Source organism: Lepus europaeus, chromosome 13 (genome assembly GCF_033115175.1).
Source record: "Lepus europaeus isolate LE1 chromosome 13, mLepTim1.pri, whole genome shotgun sequence".
Taxonomy (NCBI): domain Eukaryota; kingdom Metazoa; phylum Chordata; class Mammalia; order Lagomorpha; family Leporidae; genus Lepus; species Lepus europaeus.
The window spans coordinates 12,562,192-12,584,972 of record NC_084839.1 but is presented as its reverse complement, the minus strand read 5'-3'; the positions used below and the strand labels follow the sequence as shown (position 1 = coordinate 12,584,972).

General features: G+C 40.7%; 1 protein-coding gene across 1 annotated transcript in view; it reads left to right on the top strand.

Annotated features, from left to right (window-relative positions):
* The window catches only part of NBAS (NBAS subunit of NRZ tethering complex), a 427,776-nt gene that overhangs the window by 216,690 nt on the left and 188,305 nt on the right, over positions 1–22,781 (top strand). Inside the window, exons 32-35 of the mRNA XM_062208974.1 lie at positions 4,907–5,020; positions 11,749–11,862; positions 13,595–13,752; positions 14,465–14,554. Coding sequence (XP_062064958.1) covers positions 4,907–5,020; positions 11,749–11,862; positions 13,595–13,752; positions 14,465–14,554 — 476 coding nt within the window. The remainder of the gene's footprint in view (positions 1–4,906; positions 5,021–11,748; positions 11,863–13,594; positions 13,753–14,464; positions 14,555–22,781) is intronic.

Below are 22,781 nucleotides of genomic sequence, written 5' to 3'. Positions count from 1 at the left end.
CTATGGGATGGTAGTGTCACAGGTGGTGGCTTAACATTTTATGCAAACCCTGGACCTTGATTTTCTGTGGTAATTTATTTGCGTTGTTTTTGCTGGTAATATTTGTATATCAGCTGTTGGGTTTGCATGTCTACAACTAGATCTGTTCCCCTGCTGTAGCTTCTGAGATTTTTTCTGGCTAAGGAACGTTTTAAGAAAGACTTTTTCCATGCCTTCATGGCTTTCCCTCTTGGAATACTGATTTGGAGTTTCCTATTAGAAGGACTATCAGACAGCCTTCTGGATGTGGAATTGCAATATTGCCTTTGTATACTGTGTGTTGTGTTTCTCCCAAGGATACAATTTAGATTTCAACCGCTATTTTTTTTTTAATCAGCAATACAGACAAATAAAATCACTTGTTATTAGAAATTTATGGTACAAGTATTTTTATTGTAGTCTGCAAACAATAGTTTATTTTGTCAGATTTGCTTTGTTGTGAAGTTTTCTTTGCTCACATTGTAAAAGTTGCTATTATTTATAAGGTGAAAGCTAGTAGTGTTAGCTACATTTTAATTAAGGAGGTAATAACAAAAACAAAAAAGCAAGGACAGAAATAGCATGTAAAAATGATTCCCTATGAATTAATCTCTGTGAGAGGTTTTATTTATGCTTGTATGTATATACTTTTCCTATAATTTGGGTATTTGTATAAATTTTTCTTAATATTCAAGTGAGCAGTTTTTTGATATTTCATCTATTCTACATATTTCCATAATAGAGTAAGTCAGTGTTCTAGACTTGTAACAATGAGGTTATGACTAGCCTGGAGCTACTCCTGCCTACTGAATAACTGTGGGCAAACTTCTTAACATTTCTTTGCGTTTGAGTTTCTTCATTTAACAAATAGGAATGCTAATAAACATCTTGTAGGATTGCTTTATAAAAAGTAAGCCTATATGCCTGCAGAGCCTGGGGTATAGCTACGGCTACAGAAGTGTCAGCTGTCATTCCTGCTGTTGTATTTAGAGATGTCTTCCCAGTGGAGGAGTCTGGGCTGAGCCTCTGCTGGCTCACTTCCCTCCTTCCTTTTTCTCCATTGTTTTCTCATTCTCCCTCTGATTCTTTCCCTCCATCTTCAGAATCTCCTCTTGTCCTTCCATTGAGAAAACACTAATTTATGCACCTACTGTATTCTGGGAGTTGAAGTAATCAATCAAATAAAACACCCTTTTTGGCTTTAAGGAAACACCACGTCTCCTTCATGCGTTTCAGTTCTGGCTCAGCCACTTTGAGCTGGGTGATGGATGGCAACAGTGTCTTTGTATTTCACCTTTCTAGTATGGGGATAATAATAAAACATTCCCCATACATCCTGAAAATTTGAGAGTTTTATTAGAGGACTCCGTACTTCATAAAAATTTCTGTGAAGGTGTCAGTAGTGATATTAATTACAGAAGCTAACATTTGAATTTTATATCCTAAGTGTACTTTATATGTATTCATTAATCCTCAAAAAAACCCATGAGGTAGTAAGTATTACTATTAGCAGTTCTCAGATGGTGAAATCCAGGCACAGAGAAGGTAACTTCCTTGGGATCACCTGGTATATCAGTCCATTTTGTATTACTGAAACAAAAAAATCTGAGGCTGGCCAGCTTTATACACAAAGTAAGTTTATTCAGCTTACAGTTTTGGAAAATCAAGGCCCTCATCGGATTGCTGTCAGAGTCCTGGGGAAGGGGAATATGATATGGCAAGAGACAGGGTGCACCTGTATCTTGATTTCTCTCCCTCGTCTAAAGCCAGCAGCATTCAGTCAGGAGGGCTCCACTCTGATATCTATTCTAATCCCAGTCAGTTCTTAAAGACTGTTGTGAGATTAAGTTTCCATTTTCTTAGTGAACAACTCATATTAGGAATTAAATTTCAACACTTGAACCTTTGGGAAACACGCTCAAACCATGTCCAACCATAGCACATGGCTAGTTAGAGATGGAGCTTGGATTTAAACCCAGGTAGTCTGGTTCAAGGCCCTGAGTTAGAAAATGGTAGACAATACTTTGCTAACATAAGGGAGGGAGAGTAAAAGTTCTTTGAGAGGGAATTGAATATGATAATTGCAGTCTGCATCCCAGTCTCTAAATTTATGTAACATACTTATGTTACCAGTTCTATACTTTGCTCAGGTTAACAAGGTGGCAGAATAATAAACTTAAGTGTTTGGGTGATCCTGTGCCTGGCTGGGAGACTGCCTGCATAGCCCATGCAGGAGGTTAAGTGGGCATGGCACACCATGCCTCCTGGCACCCTAGTCGGGGGTTCAGCACACTGAGCCACACATGACCTGACTGCTGGTAGGTGGCAGGAACCCCAGGCACATTTCCTCCCACCCTCACTTCCTGTTGAAGGGCCTTGTAATTGTCAGTCAGGTAAACAGCTCCCAGATGTGGCTGGTCCCATAACCACCTGGAAGGCTACATAGGCAACATGACCTTCAAGCTGATTGGAGAACTGTAGAGGCGCCAGTATTGGCTTTATCCAAAGAATTAGTGTTGCCTTGAACTAGCTACATCCCCTCTGCCTGCCTCATAAAAACTTGTGCCTGATTGTTAATAAACAGACATGTTTACTGAAACTTGTCTCCGGTGCTTCTTGTTGAAGAATGCTGTCTCCCTACCATCCCTACAGTGTGGGCCTCACAGGATGAGCCCACATGAGTGTTCCATTAAACATTCATAAACATTAAGTGGAAGTTTAAGAAAATGATGATGCGTTGCTATGTCTGGTTTCAATTTCTACCTTGATTTTATTGAGGCAGGATGATAGTGGTTATAGAAGGGAAGCGAACTTACTAGTTATGAAAGCCAAATCTTCTCTAAGAAGAATGCAAGTTTGTCATCAGTGATGAAAATCCCAGGTTTTTACCTATATAGAATCATGATGAAGTGTTGCTTTGAAAATCAAATTAGAGACATGTAAAAAGTATGTGTCAGACTTCTATGTAATTTAATCCAAGGGAAAGAACTCATAATATAGTAGCAGATATTGAGAAGCAGCACCTTACCCTTTTTGATTAATTTATGAAAAAGTTGGAATTATAATGTCTCATTTTTGCTAGACTGTACTATGCAGAAAACTTAAAAATCTCAGTGGCATGTCATATCGATCTTAGTTCTTGCTCAGCACAGCACCACTGTATGAAGCATCCCCATAGCAGAGGGCAGAGATCAATGTTGCAATCCCATGGTGCCACTTAACAGCTTGCTCAGAAGTGGCATATGTCACTTATATCACTTAGATTCACTGCTCCTAAAGCTCATGGGGATAAGCCTAATGTCAGTGAGTTGGGTACTTGAGATACAAATAATTGCAATGGATAACTGAGAACAGTAATATAGTCTACGGAGGCTGTCTTCAGACATATATGTTGGCTATTGTGATTGTGAAGGAAACAAAAGACTACATATACCTTACATTTGTAATAAAGGCCACGCTAGGATGATTGTACCAGTAGTTTTATAAAGAGCCATTCTAATTAAAGGCCTAACTTTAGGAAATACACACTGAAATATTTAGTAATAAAGAACCTAGAATAGATATTTATGTATATTTGTGTGTGTGTGTTTGTGTGTGTTGTTTATTGAGAGAGTTTTAAAAAAGCCCATGGGTAATGTATATTATGAAAACACTGCATGAGTTTAAAATTTTTTCTACATCAAAACAAACATCTTTTCATTCAATTTTCCATGAACTTTTTGAAAGCCTCTCATTGAAGGAGGAATAAAGCCATCCTTGTATGATTGCACATGTATTTCTGTGAACAGAGTAAATTATTAATACATGGTTAATCCTGGTAAGAATTATTGAGGAGTGCTTTGTACTATATTTGCAACCTTTTTACTTCAGAATTAACTTAGAGGTATAAGGCATGTTCTAAAGAGATGCCACCAACTGCCTTCTCTTACCAGCCTACAAGAACCTTTGAAAAAACAGAATTTGTCAGAAACAGCCATGGATTTAGGAATGGATAGAACACTGAAGGTATGAACAATGTAGGGAGTTAGGTTGAATTCTGGTCTCATCACTTTTTTCAGTAACTCTCGCCAAAGCAGTTACCCTATCTGTACCTTATTTTCCTCCATTGAGGATAATAGTAGTACCTGTCTTGTGAGATGTCTCTTTGTAGGATTATTATACAGAAAGCACTTCACACAGGACCTAGGACAGCATTCATATTAATTTAACATCAGCATTATTACTGTTTTTGGGGGCCAGATTCTCAGGCAACATCATGCTCTGAAAGTTTGACATCTCCAAATGAATACCATTTATTGCTAGAATACACATGATATATCCTTCAATTAAAATATTTTCTTTTTTTTCTTAGTACAAATTGTTTTAATGTGATGTATTTTATTTATTTTTCTGATAGTTAGCTTATGTGAGAGGATTAGGCTTATTTTTAGAGAAAAGTTAGTAAATAGAACAGTGAGCACTTTGAAGACTCCTACCTTTCAAACTAGTACGATATGGTGGAGATAGCAAGTGGATATTTTGAGCATGGAATGGTTTTGGAGGGTGAGGTGTGGAACTGGTATAACAGGAAGTACAATTAAATGAAGAAGAATTTTCCCTATGTCTGAACACTGTACTTGAAAAGGTAACATTTCTCCAGTGTCAAAATGATATTTCATTTGATGTACTTTAGAAAGTTGATTAGGAAGAAGCAATCCATGTTGTGCGTTGCTTATTTAAAATTTTTATGTGTTATAAATGTGCCTTTTATTTAATTTTTATTGATCTGGTGACAAAGGCACTTTTTATTTTGTTCCTTTGTCTGATAGTAGGAAGATCAGGACACCTTTTTTGTTTGTTTGTTTTAATATCCCTGCTAACGAGACTGTATCGTGTCTTCCTTTTGTAGTACGACTGTGCTCTGATCGGATCAGCCTAATTAAGGAGTGTATTTCCCAGTCCCCCACGTGCTACAAACAATCCAGCAAGCTCTTGAGCCTTGCAGAGTTGCTGAGGGTTGCAGGTAAGTCTTTGAGAGAGAAAATTAAAAAAAAAGCTAAACTGGTAACCCTAAGTGAACCTCAGATGTAACCTTACAGGTTTCAAAAGGATGGGTTGTTTCTAGAAAGTTTGGCCTGTTAAAATATGTGTACCTGTTTTGAGCTTCTGAAGTCAGGTTTATTCAGAATGCCATGAAGGAAGCGGTTGTGAAATCTGGAACAGAGTCAGGCTTATCAGCTATAATGAGAAAGGAAGCCTTACTAACTCACAGTCAGTATTCAACTTTGGTTTTACATTTTTTTAAAGATTTATTTTATTTATTTGAGAGACAGACAGAGACAGAGCGAGAGGTCTTCTATCCCTTGGTTCAGTCCCCAAATGACCATAACAGGTGGAGCTGAGCCAATCTGAAGCCAGGAGCTTCTTTGGGGTCTTCCACACGGATGGATGGGCCCAAGGACTTGTGCTGTATTCTGCTGCTTTCCCGGGTGCATAAGCAGGAAGTAGGCTCAGAAGAGGAACAGCTGGGACTCAAATGGGCACCCATATGGGATGCTGGCGCTGCAGGATGGGGCTTTAATCTGCTGTACCACAGTGCCAGCCCCTACTTTTACATTTTTGAATCTGAACCATTTATTAAAAAAACTGCAGTTACCATTTGGTTGGGTGATAATAAAGGCAGTAACAGAGAAGTTAAATATTTTGCTGAGCAAGGTTAAATAGAAGACCATGGCTTTCAGGAAAAGCTTTTTCACTATGTTTTATGTTTTTTTGGCTCACATTATTCTGCTTACCAGAGTCTTCTAAATCTTTTTCCTTTGTATTTCTGCTTATGCTGATCTCTACAAGAATCATTTTCTTTCATAAGCAGTGGTTTGAAGTTTTATTATTCTGAGGCACTTATTATAGGCTCAAAGATAAAGGGGGACTAGTTTACATTTCTGACTCTTATAGTATATTTAGTGTAAACACATGTTAATCTTTCAAAATACTAATTTGTAGGACTCTTATTCTCAGGGTCTCTAGTTTTAATAAGTTTTTATGTCAATATTTCTTCTAATTTGATGGAAAGCCTAACATTAGTATCTTTTTAAAAAAATTTAAGTTATCCAAGTTTCATGTATTTCATATATACAGATTTAGGAAAAGTGAGACTTGCCTTCCCTCCAACATTAGTATCTTTATCTTTGGAATTGCAACAGATTGTGATTGGGGTCAGTTATCAATTGTAAGACATAGTGGACAACTGGAAGGATAATTTGATGTAGCATTAGATTGATTCCACTTTTATTTGTGCATCTGGAAAATGGGAATGATTCCCCCCTTTTTAAAAAATTTTATTTAAATTATATAATTTCATCTATACACATTTAGGAAAATAGTGATACTTCCAATCCTACCCCTCCTCCTGCCCATACTCCAACAATCCTTCTTCCTACTCTTAATTTTCACAAAGATCTAATTACTTAATGATTGTAAAGTTAACCCCACATTAAGTAAAAGAGTTCACCAAATAGTATGATGGAAAAAAAAAAAGCACCGTTCCTTAATGGAAGAAACAAGTGCTGTAAACAATCTCAAATGTCCATTTCACTCCAATACATTACATTTTAGGTACTCTGTTAGTTACCTCAGATCAGGGAAAACATATCTGTCTTTTGAGACTGGCATATTTCACTAATATAATGGTTTCTAATTGCATCTGTCTTGTTACAAAGACAGGATTTCATTTTTTATTTTTTTTTTTTTACAGCTAAGTAGTACTCCATAGTGTATATATACCCAATTTCTTTATCCAGTAAACAGTATATGGACATCTGGATTGATTCCATATCTTAGCTGTTATGAATTGTGCTGCAGTACACATGGTGGTACAGATAAGTCTTTCAGATTCTGATTTCTTTTCGTTTGGATAAATTCCCAGGAGTGGGATTGCTGGATCATATGGTAGGTCTATATTCAGATTTCTGAGCTGTCTCCATACTGTCTTCTACAGTGGCTGCATCAGTTTACATTGCCACCAACAGTGGATTAGGGTACCTTTTTCCCCACATCCTCACCTGCATTGGTTGTTTGTTGATTTCTGCATGAGAAAGATTCATCCAACTGGAGATGAAACCTCATTGTGGTTTTTATTGTCATTTCCCCGATGGCTAGTGATCCTAAGCACTTTTTTCAGGTGTCTTCTGGCCATTTGAATTTCTTCTCTTGAAAAATGCCTGTTCAAGTCTTTTGCCCATTTCTTTTGTTTTGTTTAAAGATTGATTTATTTGAACAGGAGAGTTACAGAGAGGCAGAGGCAGAGAGAGAAAGACAGACAGACATCCACAGTTTCACTCCCCAAGAGGCTGTAATAACTAGAGCTGGGCTGATCTGAAGCCAGTACCCTGAAACTTCTTCCAGGTCTCCCATGTGGGTGCAGGGGCCCAAGGACTTAGACTATCTTCTACTGTTTTCCCAGACCATAACAGAGAGCTGTATCAGAAGAGGAGCAGCCAGGACTAGAACCAGCACCCATATGGGATGCCGGCACTGCAGGAGGCAGCTTTGGCCACTATGCCACTGCGCCAGCCTCCTTTTCCTATTTCTTAACTGGATTGTTTTTGTTGTTGAATTTCTTGAGCTCTTTATAGATTCTGTATGTTAACCCTTTATCAGTTGTGTAGTTTGCAAGTATATCCTCCCATTCTGTCTGTTGCCTCTTCACTTTCCTGAGTGTTTCTTTTACAGTGCAGAAGCTCCTCAATTTTATATATTCCTATTTGTCAATTTAAACTTTGATTGCCTCTTCATCTGGGGCCTTTGCCAATAAATCTCTGCCTATGCCAATGTCTTGCACAGTTTCCCCAATGTCCTCTTGTAATTTGATGGTATCTGCTCATAGAATTATGTCTTTGATAATGTTCCCTTTCTTTACTCAACAAGTTATGAGACAACCTAGTGGGTTTTTGCATATAAAAGGATTTTGCTGCGTCGTGTGGCTGAGCTCCCGCAGCGGGACGGGAGCGGCACCCGGCCCCGAGGAACCAGGACCCTTGGGCCTTCGTGCCGCGGCGCCCCGTGCGCGTGTCCGGCCTGCACGTGGCGCTCTCCCCGCAGGCCTCGTCCCTTAGCGGCTGCGGCCCGGGCCCAGACTCCGCTGCCGCCGAGCGCGCCCCGCTATGCGGACACGGCTGAGCGGTTCGCCCTGGAACGAGCGGGGAAGGGGCCGTTAGGTCGTTTGGGTGGGGGGTTTCAGGGAGAAGGCGGCGAGGCCTGAGAGCTCTCCTGCGGATCACGCGACTGCACCAGCCCCATGGATGCCCGGGGGGCTTCCTGGAGGAGGCACGCCCCTTCTAAGCCCTGCTCCGCTCCGTAGCTGAGCTAGGTGGAGAGAGCATGGCCCCAGAACCCCTCCCCGCACCCGACCTCGAAATTCCGGGATGTGCACAGAGTAGCACCGCCAGAGGTGCGGAGCGGTACTTTCCGTAGTAAAACGCTGCATCTTCTAGTTCACCCGCCTGCCCCCGGGGCCAGCGCTGCCTTCCAGGGTGCGCGGAGGTGGAGTCTGAAGGACAGCTGGGACTGCAGCGCCGGTACGCCTGCCCTGAACACACGACCCTCTGCATGGACTTCTCAAACCCTCATCCAGTGCTGAAACAGGGAAACATTGCGTATTGCGAGCTTACACTCGGAAAAGTTCCTGCTGGGACTTGTTTAACCTCCTGGAGTGGAGCACCATGGCTGTCTTGTTCACCCTTGAGCTGACCGAATGTTAGCAGTCTGGGGGCATCCTCCCTGGCCCTCCCTGTTAATGAGAAAATTGCAGGTTACCCACTCTTTAGTTGGCTGGGAGACCTCCCCCATCCGCTGGTTCTCTCCCCCAAATGCCTGGGACTGACAGGGCCGGCGTGGAGCCAAAGCTGAGTCCAAACCTAGATCTGCCGCGTGGGAGGCACTGCCTCCTGAGGTCTGCATTAGTAGGAAGTTGGATTCAAGAGCCACAAGGGGGGAGTCCAACCCAGGCACTCCAACCTGAGGTGCAGCCGGAGGATTAACCAAGTGAGCCACGGCGCCGGCATCCCATATGGGCACCGGGTTCTAGTCCCGGTGGCTCCTCTTCCAGTCCAGCTCTCTGCTGTGGCCGGGGAAGGCCGTGGAGGATGGCCCAGGTGCTTGGGCCCCTGCACCTGCATGGGAGACCAGGAAGAGGCACCTGGTTCCTGGCTTCAGATCGGTGTAGCTCTGGCCGTTGTGGCCATTTGGGGGTGAACCATCAAATGGAAGACCTTGCTGTCTCTCTCACTCACTGTCTGCACTCTTTTCAAATAAATAAATAAATAATCTTAAAAAAAAATAGGATTTTGCTCATCAGGGAAGAATTTCATAAGGATCTTGCTAAGAAAGTTTTTCTGAGATGCTCTCTACATTTCCCATTCATCTACTGGGATAAATTTCCCTTTTATCTATGTGACATGTTTAAATAGTAGCAGAAATAGCAGTGGTTCTGTATGAGTTTTTAAATGTGAAGAATATTCTTCAGTCCTGCAGAATAGCATTTTAATTCTGTTATTTGGGACCATCTCATCTTGGCCACATTCTGTTTCACAAGATTTAATATGGAAACTATTTTACAGCTTAGCACAGTTTCATCAAAGATAAGGTTGGGCAGATGTTTGTCCCCCATGGTTGAGATGCTGCTTGGGACACCCGTACACAGTAACAGAGTGCATGGTTCAAGCTCCACTTGCAATTCTTGCTTCTACCTAATGTATACCCTGGGAGGTAACAAGTGGTGGCTCAAGTGGTTGGTCTGTACTGCCTACGTGGGAAACCTGTGCTGAGTTCTTGGCCCCTGAATTCAGCCTGGCCCAGATCTGACCTAAATGGGCATTTGGGGAGTGATCCAGTAGATAGGAGTTCTCTATTCTCTTTTTATCCCTGGATTATAGTATTTAAGCCTGCATTCAAAGCCACTTCTTTGGGGCAGGAATTTGGTCTAGTGGTTTAGACAACCACATCCCACATGGAAGTGCCTGGGTTTTTACAGCCCTTGTCTCTACAGCTTCCTGTTAATGCAGATCTGAGAGACAGTGGGATGATGGCTCAAGGTACTGGGTTTCTGTCACCAAAGTGGGAGAACTGGATAGAGTTCTTGGCTCTAAGCTCTGGGATTTGCCCCTCGTCATCGCAGGCATTTGGAGAGTAAACCAGCAGATGGGAGCTCCTTCTGTTTGTGAAAGCAACACAAATAAAATCTTTGATTGGTTAAAGTGGAAAGTCCTTATGTCACCAGCAGCTACCAGCTTGCCTTCTTTTTCACTGACCTAGTAACGAATTACAGTTAAGAGAGATCCTGGAGCAAAGATCCTAGAGCAAAGCTTATTAAAGTACCTTCCAAGAGAGGAACACGTCAGTTGAGTGGAAGCATAACCTCCTTTCTTCCTGGTTTAGGGCTTTTTTTTTTTTAATCCCTAAAGTTTAAGGGTATTGACTGGGGAAGTGGTTGTGATAGTCATGATTGGCATTTGTGACTGATTTCTGGGGAGTTGAATACTTTTGGGTTCTCTGTGCATGCGGCTGTAAACTGGACCTCTTCTGCTTGGCTGAGCTACCATATTATCAGGATACTTTAACCACCAGTTAGACTGAAGAGTGTGTGGTCTTAAATGTCTCTGGGTCGAGAGCAAGGTCCGTGGTTCCACCCTAGAAGAGGGTCTTGTAGCCTTTCCCCTAGTCAGTAATGTTTCCCCCTGTCAGTAGTGTGTCTGTCTGCCCGACCCCTAGTTATAGGTTAGGTGGTGGTTTCTGATCCAACTGGTAATTAGTGGAATATTTCCAATTAGTTATGCTTAAGTTTCATTTTACTGTTTGCACTGAGGTTTCCTTAAGTAGGAACCCAGCTCAGTTTATAAAGCTGTCTCAGCCTAATGGCATCCCACTTAAAAGGTTCAATTCTGAATACCACAGGAAAAGTGGGAATTTATTGTCAAGGGGAAGAGGAGGATGAATTGTTAATATTATCAAGAGTAAGGGGAGAGATTCTGGCTAAACTGATCTTTACAGTATGTAGAGTTCTTGCTGAGTGCAATCCAGGGTGACCACTGGGGGATGGGAAATTTGGTCACATTCAAGGGTGATTCCCTACTTGGAGGGTTGAGGGTTATGGCTACACTGACTAAACGGAATTATTGCTAACCTTGGATTCAAGGACATGCCCAAGGTTAGAGCCTCATTGAACTCAGAGGAACCCATCTAGAGTTTGTTCAAGGGGGATAGTCTTTATCATTGTTCTGGATAACACTTATATTCTAGTTCCTAAATATAGTTCCTTATATTCTATTTGCATTTTTAAGATGAGGCATATTATTGCTTCTTTACCTACATCCTTTCACTTAATTTCCTCGTCACTATCTCCTGAACCCTTTAATAACCTGATTTCTGTAGAAAGCATGGGTTTGTTCTCTATTACCTCAATAGTGCCAACACTGCTCTGGAGGGCTGTGGATCACTCTAATTTTGAACTTTCTGTTTTGGAAATGTTAATTGGGACCTGATATTAATCCTTGATCTCTTAAGAGACTGAGGGCTAATTCCATGCTTCATAAGTAGATTGAAAGGGCGAAATTGCAGTGACCTCTTATCCTCTAATCATTTTAAAATCAATCTAATCTCTGTTTTATTTCTGAATTCATTTGAAAGACAGTGTTAATGAGCTACTTTATAAACTGGTGCTGCCATAATCATGAAGTCATTTGCATATGCTTACAGGTGAAGACCCAGAAGAAAGGCGTGGACAGGTTCTCATCCTTTTAGTAGAGCAGGCCCTTCGTTTCCATGACTACAAAGCAGCCAATATGCATTGTCAGGAGCTGATGGCTGCAGGTGAGTAGACAACTTCACACTTAGTGGCATCCTTTGTGCAGGATGAGTAATGGAAACATTCTGTTCTAAAGTTAGTTGGCCTGATTGGTAAGCCAGCCACATTTTGGCTTGAGTTAGATTTATGTGCACTGACAAATATGTATGCTTATTTATTAATATTTTTTAATTGAGCTCAGACGTTATATTTTAGCTGAGATTTTGGTTATCTTCCATTTCCAATTCAGAAGTTCTCAATTTTTAGAACAGTTTTATGTAAAATATTCTAATGCCATTTCATGCATTTTTTACAACTTTTTGGAGTATCTACATTTCGTGACTATACAGTCAGCATTTGTATTATTTGATAAAAAAAGTAGTTCTTTTTTAACCTCATGTTGAGAATTTGGGATATAGTTTCCAACTCTAAAATTTTCCATATTGAAATTTAAATTCAAGTCTCTGAAAGTAGATGTTACTGTGGAATAATTTCTAATTTAAGGAACACATTCCCTAGTGTGACTGAAGTGATGTCATCTTACTGTGGGCTCTGTACTATGTAGTCTACTTTCTGTGTTTATGCCTGAAAGTATGAAAGCTGAAACATATCATTTATCCACTATCCTCCATCCTTACCCTAATAGTGAGTTTTGAAACACAGTGCTACATTTCACAATAACCTTGGGAGCTATATACTAATATTTTGTGTAGATTTGTATGTATAATCCACTGCATATCAATATTGGCCCCTATGAGAACATTTAAAACTCTAAAAAACAACTCAACACTTTACAACCTCAGTGTTAGAAAACTGTTGTCATAAAAAGCTGTATAATATTCTGTAATATTAACCAAGTGCTTTTATAATGTCAAGTTCAGAATAATTATGGTTTCTATAAAACATTGCTGTACTAATAAAAATTATAGAGAGCTTTGTGATAGTTTTATTCCTATAAGCATTGTATGTGAATAAACTTTCATTTGTTTCGAGAAATTATTCTGGATCCAGGGCTTTTTGTTTAGAAAAAAAGACCTGCTTTCAAGCTGGAACTCCTTCCAATAAAAGTAAAAATGTATTTTAAAAATTCAGGATATGACATTGTATGGGGGAAAAATCTGCTGGGAGTCAGGGCTGATTCTGTTTTCAGCAGTGCCCTTGGATGTCTCTGGTCTTCTACAAAGTGAGTGATTATGGGAGGGCATCTATCATGATGTCTGTTTTTTTTTTTTTTTTTCTAGCACTTCTCTGCTTAGAACTTGTTTTTCAATACAAATGTTACTTAATCCTTTCAACAGCCAAAGAGTAAGGTGTTATTATTATTGTCTCTTTGTAGTAGTAAAGAAAGTGTGAAAACTGGCGCTTTCTCAAACCCACGCAAGTGCTATGTAGCAGTTTGGACATACCTTCAAATCTTAGAGATTTGGCCAGCCACCTTTTCACTCAGCAGCAAAGCTCAGTCGATCATATGTATTCATTGCCAATTAATCTGAGATTTAACAGGGTTTGTTAGAAACAGTTGTCTGAAGTGATCCTGAGCTTTCTGGATAGTAAAGCAGCCTCATCTTTCTTTTCCATCTTTGACGCTTGTGCCTTTGTGCTTATATAAGAATGTGTCACTAGTGACTGTGCCTTTGCTCTGGTGCCATAGGTCTTGAGCAGGAAGCCCTTGCAGTTATCATGTTAGATTGAATATTCTTGCAAATTTCATTTTAGTTTAACTTTCGTTTTGTTTTGTTTTTCCTGCCAATTTTGCAGGTTATCCTAAAAGCTGGGATGTGTGCAGCCAATTAGGACAGTCAGAAGGTTACCAGGACTTGGCTACCCGCCAAGAGCTCATGGCTTTTGCTTTGACACACTGCCCTCCTAGCAGCATTGAACTTCTTTTGGCAGCTGGCAGCTCTCTGCAAACAGAAGTAAGCGCTCCCACTAAAATAAATCCCAAGGTGTTTGAAGTGCATTTTGTTCAGTGTTTAGAGCTCGGATGTGTGGTCATTCTATTCTTAATGATAGGAGAATTTTTATTCATAGGAAAAATGAGTTATTACTTATATGAAAGGTATTCAATAATATTAGACTATAAAATAGTGTTGTTGATTGACTACCATAAGGAAGAAAGGTGTAAGACTGGTTTGAGTAGAACAGAAATTAATATTAGGGAATAAATTATTGAATATATTGGAGTAAGTTAAGACAGGTGAGAAACCACAGAAGGGAAAGCCAGTGGTAGAGCTATTCTTTTAGCTGTCTTTTGGAAACTGAGCCTTTTGGAGGTAGGCTTTGCTCGGGGAGCGGCTGTATTTCCTAAAAGTCCCAGAGTTGATCTACACAGAGCAGGGGGCCTCTTGAGAAACACTGAAATCTATGAGGAGATTCTGGAGTTCACGTTTTCGTCTCCTTGGCATTCATTCCTTTGCATGCTAGGCTTTTCATAGTTGATTCCCACTTCTGAAACTGTGGCATGCTTATGCAGATGTTCATGAAGTGCTGAAGACAGCCTGTTAACAAAAACTGTTCATTGTGATTATTTTTTCAAAATAGTTCTACTAAAATTTCAAATCTATATATAGAGAAGAGGCAAATTTTAAAACACAACTCCTTGTAATATATAGCCTGTTCTTGTTTCAGATTCTTTATCAAAGAGTAAATTTTCAGATCCATCCTGAAGGAGGGGAAACTGTCAGTGTTTCGCCGTTAATGAGTAAATCACTACAAGAGGTAAGTTTAGAAGAGAGAGAGAAGAGTTTGGAAGGTGGTCATGTGTGGAGTGAGAGGGGATCACTGTACCTCGTGTGTGAGGGGCTTTGTTGATGTGTGTTGAGATTGATTTTCTCAGCAGGTTTTTTGTCTGTGAAATACAACATTCGTGTAGAGAAGTGCACAAGTATCCAGAGTAATGTTACTGTAACACATTCATGAATTATCACTAGATCAAGATAGGACATGGCCAGATTTCTTCCAAGTCTCTCAACACTCTCATCAAAATTTTTAATTTTGTTTTATATTAGGTGTATCCTTCTTGAAAACTCATCAGTACTCATGTGCTGTCTAGGACTTTTACCTCTGATACATAGTTTGTTTTGTGGAATCTGTGCATGGAATTGGGGCAAAGATCGCTTTTTCCCAGAGTAGAATATGTGTAACTGCTCTATTTGCACAGATTTTTCTTTTATATTAAAATTCAATTTGATGAACATACATTGAATATACATGTGTACCCCCATTTTGGTGCCAAATGATTAGAGAACTTCAGAGAGATTTGTTATGTGACTTGTTGCCTTTTTGGAGTTTTGCATAGCCATCCTGCAGTGATGGCTCAAGGACAGCAATGAGCAATAACCTGCACTGTCTGGCATGCTGGCCACTAGTCACATGTAACTGCTGAGCACTTGAAGTAAGGTTCACACAAGTAAGCAATCCAACTTTTAGTTTTGTTGAATTTAAATTAAATTAAATTTGAAAATTCACGTTAGGCTACTGCTACCTTACCAGACTGGAGATCATAGTTCTAGAAGACCCCATATTTGGTGGAGGCTTATATTTGGCCACCACCACTGCTGAGTGGGTTTTTTATTATTGCTTTCCCTTCAAGTGGAAGCCATGGCTTTTTGCAGGGTCTAGTGTGGTGTGGATATATTATGTCTTTGGCATGTATTTTTTAAAAGTTTGTTTTTATTTAAGAGGCAGCAGAGTTAACAAGAGAGACTGGGGAGGAGACATAGGAGGAGGGGGGAGGGGGAGGGGAGGAGGAGGAGGAAGAGGAGAGAGATAGAGAGACAGAGAGAATCTTCCATCCACTGTTTCACTCCCCAAATGCTTGCTGCAACTGTGGTTGAGCCAGCCTTTGAATTTGGGAGCCAGGAACTCTGTCTGGTTCTTCTACATGGATGTCAGGGGCTTAAGCACTTGAGTCATCATTTGCTGCTTCCCAGCATGCACATCAGCAGACACAGGATGTGGGAGCACAGTGTAACCTGCAGTGCCACAGTGCCACCATCTTTGGGTTTTTTGACTTGTGTTTGTTCTGATTAGTAATGATTAGATTTTTCCTCATTGAATGTGAAAACACATTAAATCCTCTGATGTTTTCTCCATGGGATTCAGAGCAGTTCTAATAGTAACCAGCAGTCTCTAAGTGTACTTTGTGTTAGGAATAATTGTCTTTCAGGGTCCAATTAAAGACTTCCTAGTTTTTACAAGATCTTCTTTATCCCAAGATTTGGCTGTCATCCCTCTGCAGTGTCCAGGCACATCCTTCTACCTGTCTGTCCAGCGTCATCTCTGGCCATGCCTTCCAAACGTGTGCTGTGTCACAGTTGGGAACTTCTCAGCATTCTCTGAGTAGACACTCTCCACCTGTGGTGCACAAGTATTCTTGCAGTCTTCTCTCTTCTTGTTTTGTGCTCCGTAATCTTTCTTACCCTTTCGATGTGTTTCCTTGTAAGTTTTCCTTGAGTTCTGTTTGCTCTCTCTGTTTTCATCTCATTCTGTTTCAGCACTCTGTGGTGTGCTGTGATCCTGTGGGATAGCTGAGCTAAGTTGTTTTTGTTTATCCTCCCTTCAAAGCCTTTCTGTAATGGTGAATACCTAGTAAAGGTTTCATAAGCTCATTTGGAAAGGCCATTTCATGATGGTTAGTCTATGGTAGAAATAATCTGGGAGTAGAGTTTAGCCTAAGAATATAATGAGTTTTCTGTTAAGCTCATCAATGTCTACTATGGAGGCTACTGAGATCCTGTTATGATTTAGCTAATATAAGGGTTGTGTCAATTTGTAGTCAGTGCCTTTCTGCTGAGCTCAGCTCCGTGAGCTTGCTCTGAGTCTTTATCCTTTATGAAATCCAGCGAAAACCTTTATGATTATTGAGTTTCCTATTGTCTGCTTCCTAGAATTACAAAATGTCAGCCTGAATTAGAAAGCGCCAGCCTGGCCACGTGGTGGACTCTTCTGTAGAGCAGGCCAGCGGTGATACTGTAAGTGGGCACATGCTGCTCCCTTAAAATCTGTCAGGAAGAGAAGCAAGCCACCAGCCATCCTCCACCTGTCCCACTTTGCAGGGAAAAGGAATTCTTGTGAAATGACTATCTTTTGCTGGTTGCTCTCCACCACTCTTCCTTAAAAGCTTTCCTGTCTTCATTTACTCTGTTCCAGCCAGACGTAATGGATCTAGATCTCATGAAAAGCTAATTCTAATGCTCAATGAATGCATTATGACTTTTATTCATGAAGCACATTTCAGGATGTTATAGCTGCTGTTATTAGATTAAAATATAGTGCTCAGATATAATGCCGTGTGTTACACATTAACAGTGGATGTAATAGCCACATTAAATTATGACTCATAAATGAGAGCTGACTTTGTGTGTAATCTGCTTAATGCTTAAGACTTTCATTACTTCCGTTGTGAACATAATGATTTTATTTATATATCCAAGCAAAGTAGAGATGTAATTGCTATGCAGCAACACTTACAGCAGTACAAGTGCATCCTACAAATTTGAGGATATTGCTGTTTTCCCTTTGTTTATCAATAGAACAAAGCACATCCTTTGTGAATACCAAAATTACACATTTGTAGTTTCCTATTAATGTTTAGTTATTATGTATTTTAGGTGAAGCAGTATTCTACCACTTAGAGCCTATTAACATTTTGTTAGCCTTGTATTAGTTATATCATTTAGCCAATGGTGTTTTCCCCAGATAAATCTAATTAGAAATAGAAATGGGTTATATACAAGATTCCCATTAAAAAATGATTTTCACTGTGGGAAAACTTGTTACGAGCATTTTAAGTAGATAGAGATTTATATGACTGGACTAATTAATGCTTAAGACTTGAGCATGGTTTAGGCATAGAGCTCCCTTGAATTTGTAAGTACAGATTGTTTAGAAATATTTAAATAAACGTGAGCAAAATGGCAGTTCTATTTCAATATGATAGCCAGCATTTTCTTTTTCTACTCACCAATTAAGGGATATTTGGATTGTTTCCACTTCTTTGTTGTTATGAATATTGTTCCTATGAACATTCTTGTATAAGTCTTTGTATGGAACTATGTTTTGATTTCCTTTTTTAAAAAAAGCTTTATTAATTTATTTGAGAGGCAGAGTTACAGAGAAAGAGAGAGAGAGGGAGAGGGAGAGGGATGGCGAGGAGAGAGAGAGAGAGAGAAATATCTTCCATCCATTGGTTTGCTGCCCAAATGACTGCTGTTGCTGGAGCTTGGCCAATCCAAAGCCAGGAACTAGGAGCTTCTTCTGGGTCTCCCATGTGGGTACAGGGACCCAAGCACTTGGGCCATCTTCCACTGCTTTTCCAGGCCATAGGCAGGAAGCTGGATCCGAAGTGGAGCAGCCTGGTCTTGAGCCAGAGCCCATGTGTGATGCCGGCTCCAAAGGCTGAGTCTTAAATTACTATACCACAGTGCCGGCCCCAAGGAGTAAAATTACCTTGTCGCACGGCATTTTTATATCTACACTTGAGGAGACTGCCAAGCCATTTCACAAAGTGCCTGCATATTTTTCATTCCCATCTTTCCATTCCCGTCAATCATGTATTAAAGTTCCAATTTTTCCACATCGTAGCTAATGCTTTTTATTAGCTGGGTTTAAAAAAATTTTTTTAAAGATTTTATTTATTTATTTGAGAGATACAGTTATAGACAGTGAAAGGGAGAAACAGAGAGAATGTCTTCCTTTCACTGGTTCACTCCCTAAATGGCCGCAACAGCCAGAGCTACTCTGGTCCGAAGCCAGGAGCCAGGAACTTCTTCCCAGTCTCCCATGCGGGTGTAGGGGCCCAAGCACTTGGGCCATCTTCCACCGCTTTCCCAGGCCATAGCAGGGAGCTGGATTGGAAGAGGAGCAGCTGGGACTTGAACCGGTGCCCATATGGGATGCCGGCACCGCAGGCAGAGGATTAACTTACTGCGTCACAGCACAGGCCCCTGTTAGCTGGTTTTAAATCTGTTTGTTTGAGAAACAGAGAAAGAGACCTACCATCTGCTGATTCACTCTCCAAATGCCTGAATGACCAGGACTGGTCTAGGGCCACAGCTTGTAGTTGGGAATGCAATCCAGGTCCCTGATGTGGGAGGCAGGAACCCAATTATTTGTTTACTAGCATTTTGACTGGCTTTGTCTTTTTTATTAAAGCCATTCTTATATTTGTGCTATCTCACTGTGGTTTTGATATTCATTTCCCAGGTAACCATTAATGATGAGCACCTTTTTGTGTTTTTATTGGTCATATACTATCTTTGGTGAAATGGCTATTCAGATGTTTTGCCAATTTGCTTAAACTAGGTTATTTGTCTTCTTATTGAGCTGTAAATTTTATTTTGCTTTTTTTTTAGATATCAGAGTACAATTTTTTTTAAGATTATTTATTTGAGAGTCAGAGTTACAGAGTGAGAGGGAGAGACAGAGAGAGAAGTCTTCCATCCACTGGTTCACCTCCAATGGCCAGCTGGGCTGATCCGAAGCCAGGAGCGAGGAGCTTCTTCCAGGTCTCCCACATGGGTGTGGGGGCCCAAACTCTTGGGCCATCCTCCATTGCTTTGCTAGGGTATTAGCAGAGAGCTGGATCAGAAGTGAAGCAACTGGAACTCGAACTGATGCCCATATGGGGTGCCAGTACTGCAGGTGGAGGCTTAACCTACTACACCACAGTGCTGGCCCCCAGAATACAATTCTTTTAGAGCATTTATGATTTGAAATTACTTTTTTGTCAATATGTAACTTCTTTTTTCTTAATGATGGCTTTTGAAGTGCAGAAGTTCTAGATGTTACTGACGTACCGTTTAATATTTTCTGATTTGGACAATGGCACAATGAGTTAAGCAACTGCATGTTATAGTACCTGGTTTAAGTCCCAGCTATTCCACATTTCTGATCCAGCTTTTTGCTAATGTATCTGGGAGATAGCAGACGATGGCTCAAGCTTTGGCCTACCCCAGCCCTAGTTGTTGTGGCTGTTTGGGGAGTGACGAGATGATGGAAGGTTGGTTTATCTGTCTGTCAGTCTCTCTCTTTCTCTCTCTCTCTGTGTGTATGTGTATGTGTGTGTGTGTGTCTCCCTTTTTCTTTCTGTCATTCTGGCTTTCAAATATATCTTTTGAAGATGTTTTATTCTTTATGCTTTGATACTATATCCTAGAAATCTATGCCTAATCCAAAGCTGTGGAGATTTATTTCAGTGCTTTTCTTTTTTCAAGAGAGGCTTCTCATATTTAATTCTGACATTTATTGATAAATGAGTAATACATGCAGCCTTTTTTATGAGACACGTATGTATCTCATACGGGAATATCCACATATATGATGATGAATTTAGAACTTTAGTTCATATCACACCAAAATTAACAATAGAATCATATTTTTTTTTCTTTTTTTGTGTCATATATCTTGTCATTTCATAGTAGGCTTTATTTTATTCTTATTTTTAAAATTTATTTAAGATTTATTTATTTATTTGAAAAGTAGAGTTACAGAGAGATAGAGGCAGAAAGAGAGAGAGACTGATCATCCATCCGTTGGTTCACTCCCCAAATGGCCTCATTGGCTAGAGCTGGGCTAATCTGAACCCAGGAGCCAGGAGTTTCTTCCAGGTCTCCCACATAGGTGCAAGAGCCCAAGGATTTGGGCCATCTTCTGCTCCTTCCCCAGTCACATTAACAGGGAGCTGGATCAGAAGTAGAGCAGCCAGAACTCAAACCGGTGCCCATATGGGATGCAGGCACTGTAGGCAGTGGCTTTACCAGCTGTGTTGCAGCCCCAGTCCCATTATATTTAAAGACTTATTTATAGGGGCTGGCGCTGTGGCGTAGCAGTTAAAGCCACTGCCTGCAGTGTGGGTATCCCATATGGACGCCAGTTTGAGTCCCGGCTGCTCCATTTCCAATCCAGCTCCCTGCTAATGTGCATGGGAAAGGAGTGGAAGATGGGCCCCTGCACCTGCGAGGGAGACACAGAAGAAGCACCTGGCTCATGGCTTCAGATCAGCCCAACTCCAGCCATTGCAGCCAATTAGGGAGTGAACCAGTGGATGGAAGACCTCTCTCTTTCTCTTTGCCTCTCTTTCTCTCTCTGTGTAACTCTGACTTTCAAGTAAATAAATAAATCTTTAAAAAAAGAGATTTATTTATTTGAAAGTCAGATTGAGAGAGAGAGAATAGAAGAGATAGTTCCCTTTTGGCTTCTTACTTGTTCTTGGCCTGCATAGGTCCATACAATGTGTAAATGTAAAGTTCTGGCTAGTAAGGCTGGCTCAAGTTCTCTATCTCCCTAGGGAATTCTCTGGAAAGGACCATTTGACAGTCACTGCCACTCTCTGAGCCCTAAAATGGCAACTGTGTTGACCTTGGATATTTTTCTGTTCTTGTGTGTGGATCACAGTGAATGTACTGCCACATGGATTCACTGTTCCATCTTGACCCGAATTTTTAATGTGCTAATTACAAAAATAATACAAGATTTTATTTTAGCAGTCTATTTATGAAATCTCAAGCTTATTGGGAATACTTTATTTCTTGAAAGTAAAAAAAAAAAGATGTGAAGCATCTGTAACAAAAATGTTTTGCTAAGAGTTGCATGCATTTATGTGGCAACTTTGTACTTTCTACCCTCTTAGAAAATACTAAAATGGGCCGGCGCTGTGGCTCAACAGGCTAATCCTCCGCCTTGCGGCTCTGACACACCGGGTTCTAGTCCTGGTCGGGGCACCGGATTCTGTCCCGGTTGCCCCTCTTCCAGGCCAGCTCTCTGCTATGGCCCGGGAGTGCAGTGGAGGATGGCCCAGGTGCTTGGGCCCTGTACCCCATGGGAGACCAGGAGAAGCACCTGGCTTCTGGCTTCGGATCAGCGCGGTGCGCCGGCTGCAGCGCGCCGGCCGTGGCGGCCATTGGAGGGTGAATCAGTGGCAAAGGAAGACCTTTCTCTCTGTGTCTGTCTCTCTCACTATCCACTCTGCCTGTAAAAAAAAAAAAAAAGAAAGAAAGAACAGAAAAGAAAATACTAAAAAAAAATACTAAAATGATTTAAACAACACTATTGGTATAAGGATTAAAAGGGAAGCTCTTTTTTTCATCTTTCTGTCAAGCCATCTGATAAATTCCATTGCTTAGAGAGTTTTTATATTGTATGTATCCTTCCACACTTTTCTTCCATATAGACAGACTTTCTGTGCAGTTTGTCTCTGTCTCTCGAAGGACTGTTTATTTTATCATTGAAAACTAAAGGGGTCTCGTGCTGCATGTCCTGTGGCAGCTTGCACTTCCATGGACTGTTGTGTAGCAGGGGACCTGCCTGTCATATGTGGTGACAGTGAGGTGCTAACTGAATGCATGCGCTGTGATTTCTGTAACTCTTCCTTTGCTTTGGGACCTTGGTTTGTGTTTGCTTTTCTTCTGCTTTGGATTGGTCTACACTGACAGATGTTTTTTGTATGCATCTTTGCATATTCACACTAATATTCCCCCAGAATAAAATGGTAGAAATGGGCTCCAAGGATGGGGAATTCCCTGTTTCTTTTTTTTTTTTTTGTGGGGTGGGGGTCTTGTTTTGTTTTGTCTTTTCCTCTTTTCCTCTGTTTCAGTGTTCCCTTTGCCTTATTTGCTATTGTGATACCAATACGTCACCAGGGATACCATATTCCTCTTTAACTTGTCCTTCTTTGGACAAAATTGCCCAATAAGTTTTTTCTTCTGAGAAATTCAGTTACAGTAGTGGTCTGGGTTTTAACACAATGCCAGCACAATCCAGAGTGCCCAATTATGCATTTGCGCAGGCATAGAGATGTCACAGGTGGGAGTAGTCTGCCTGTCATCCTGCTTTCTAGGATAATATGTTTTCTGAGCTGATAACCTGAAACTCAGCACTGTAGATTATGTCATCTGGATTGGATTGGCAGATCTACACCATCGCTTTCTATTGCTTGTTAAAATTA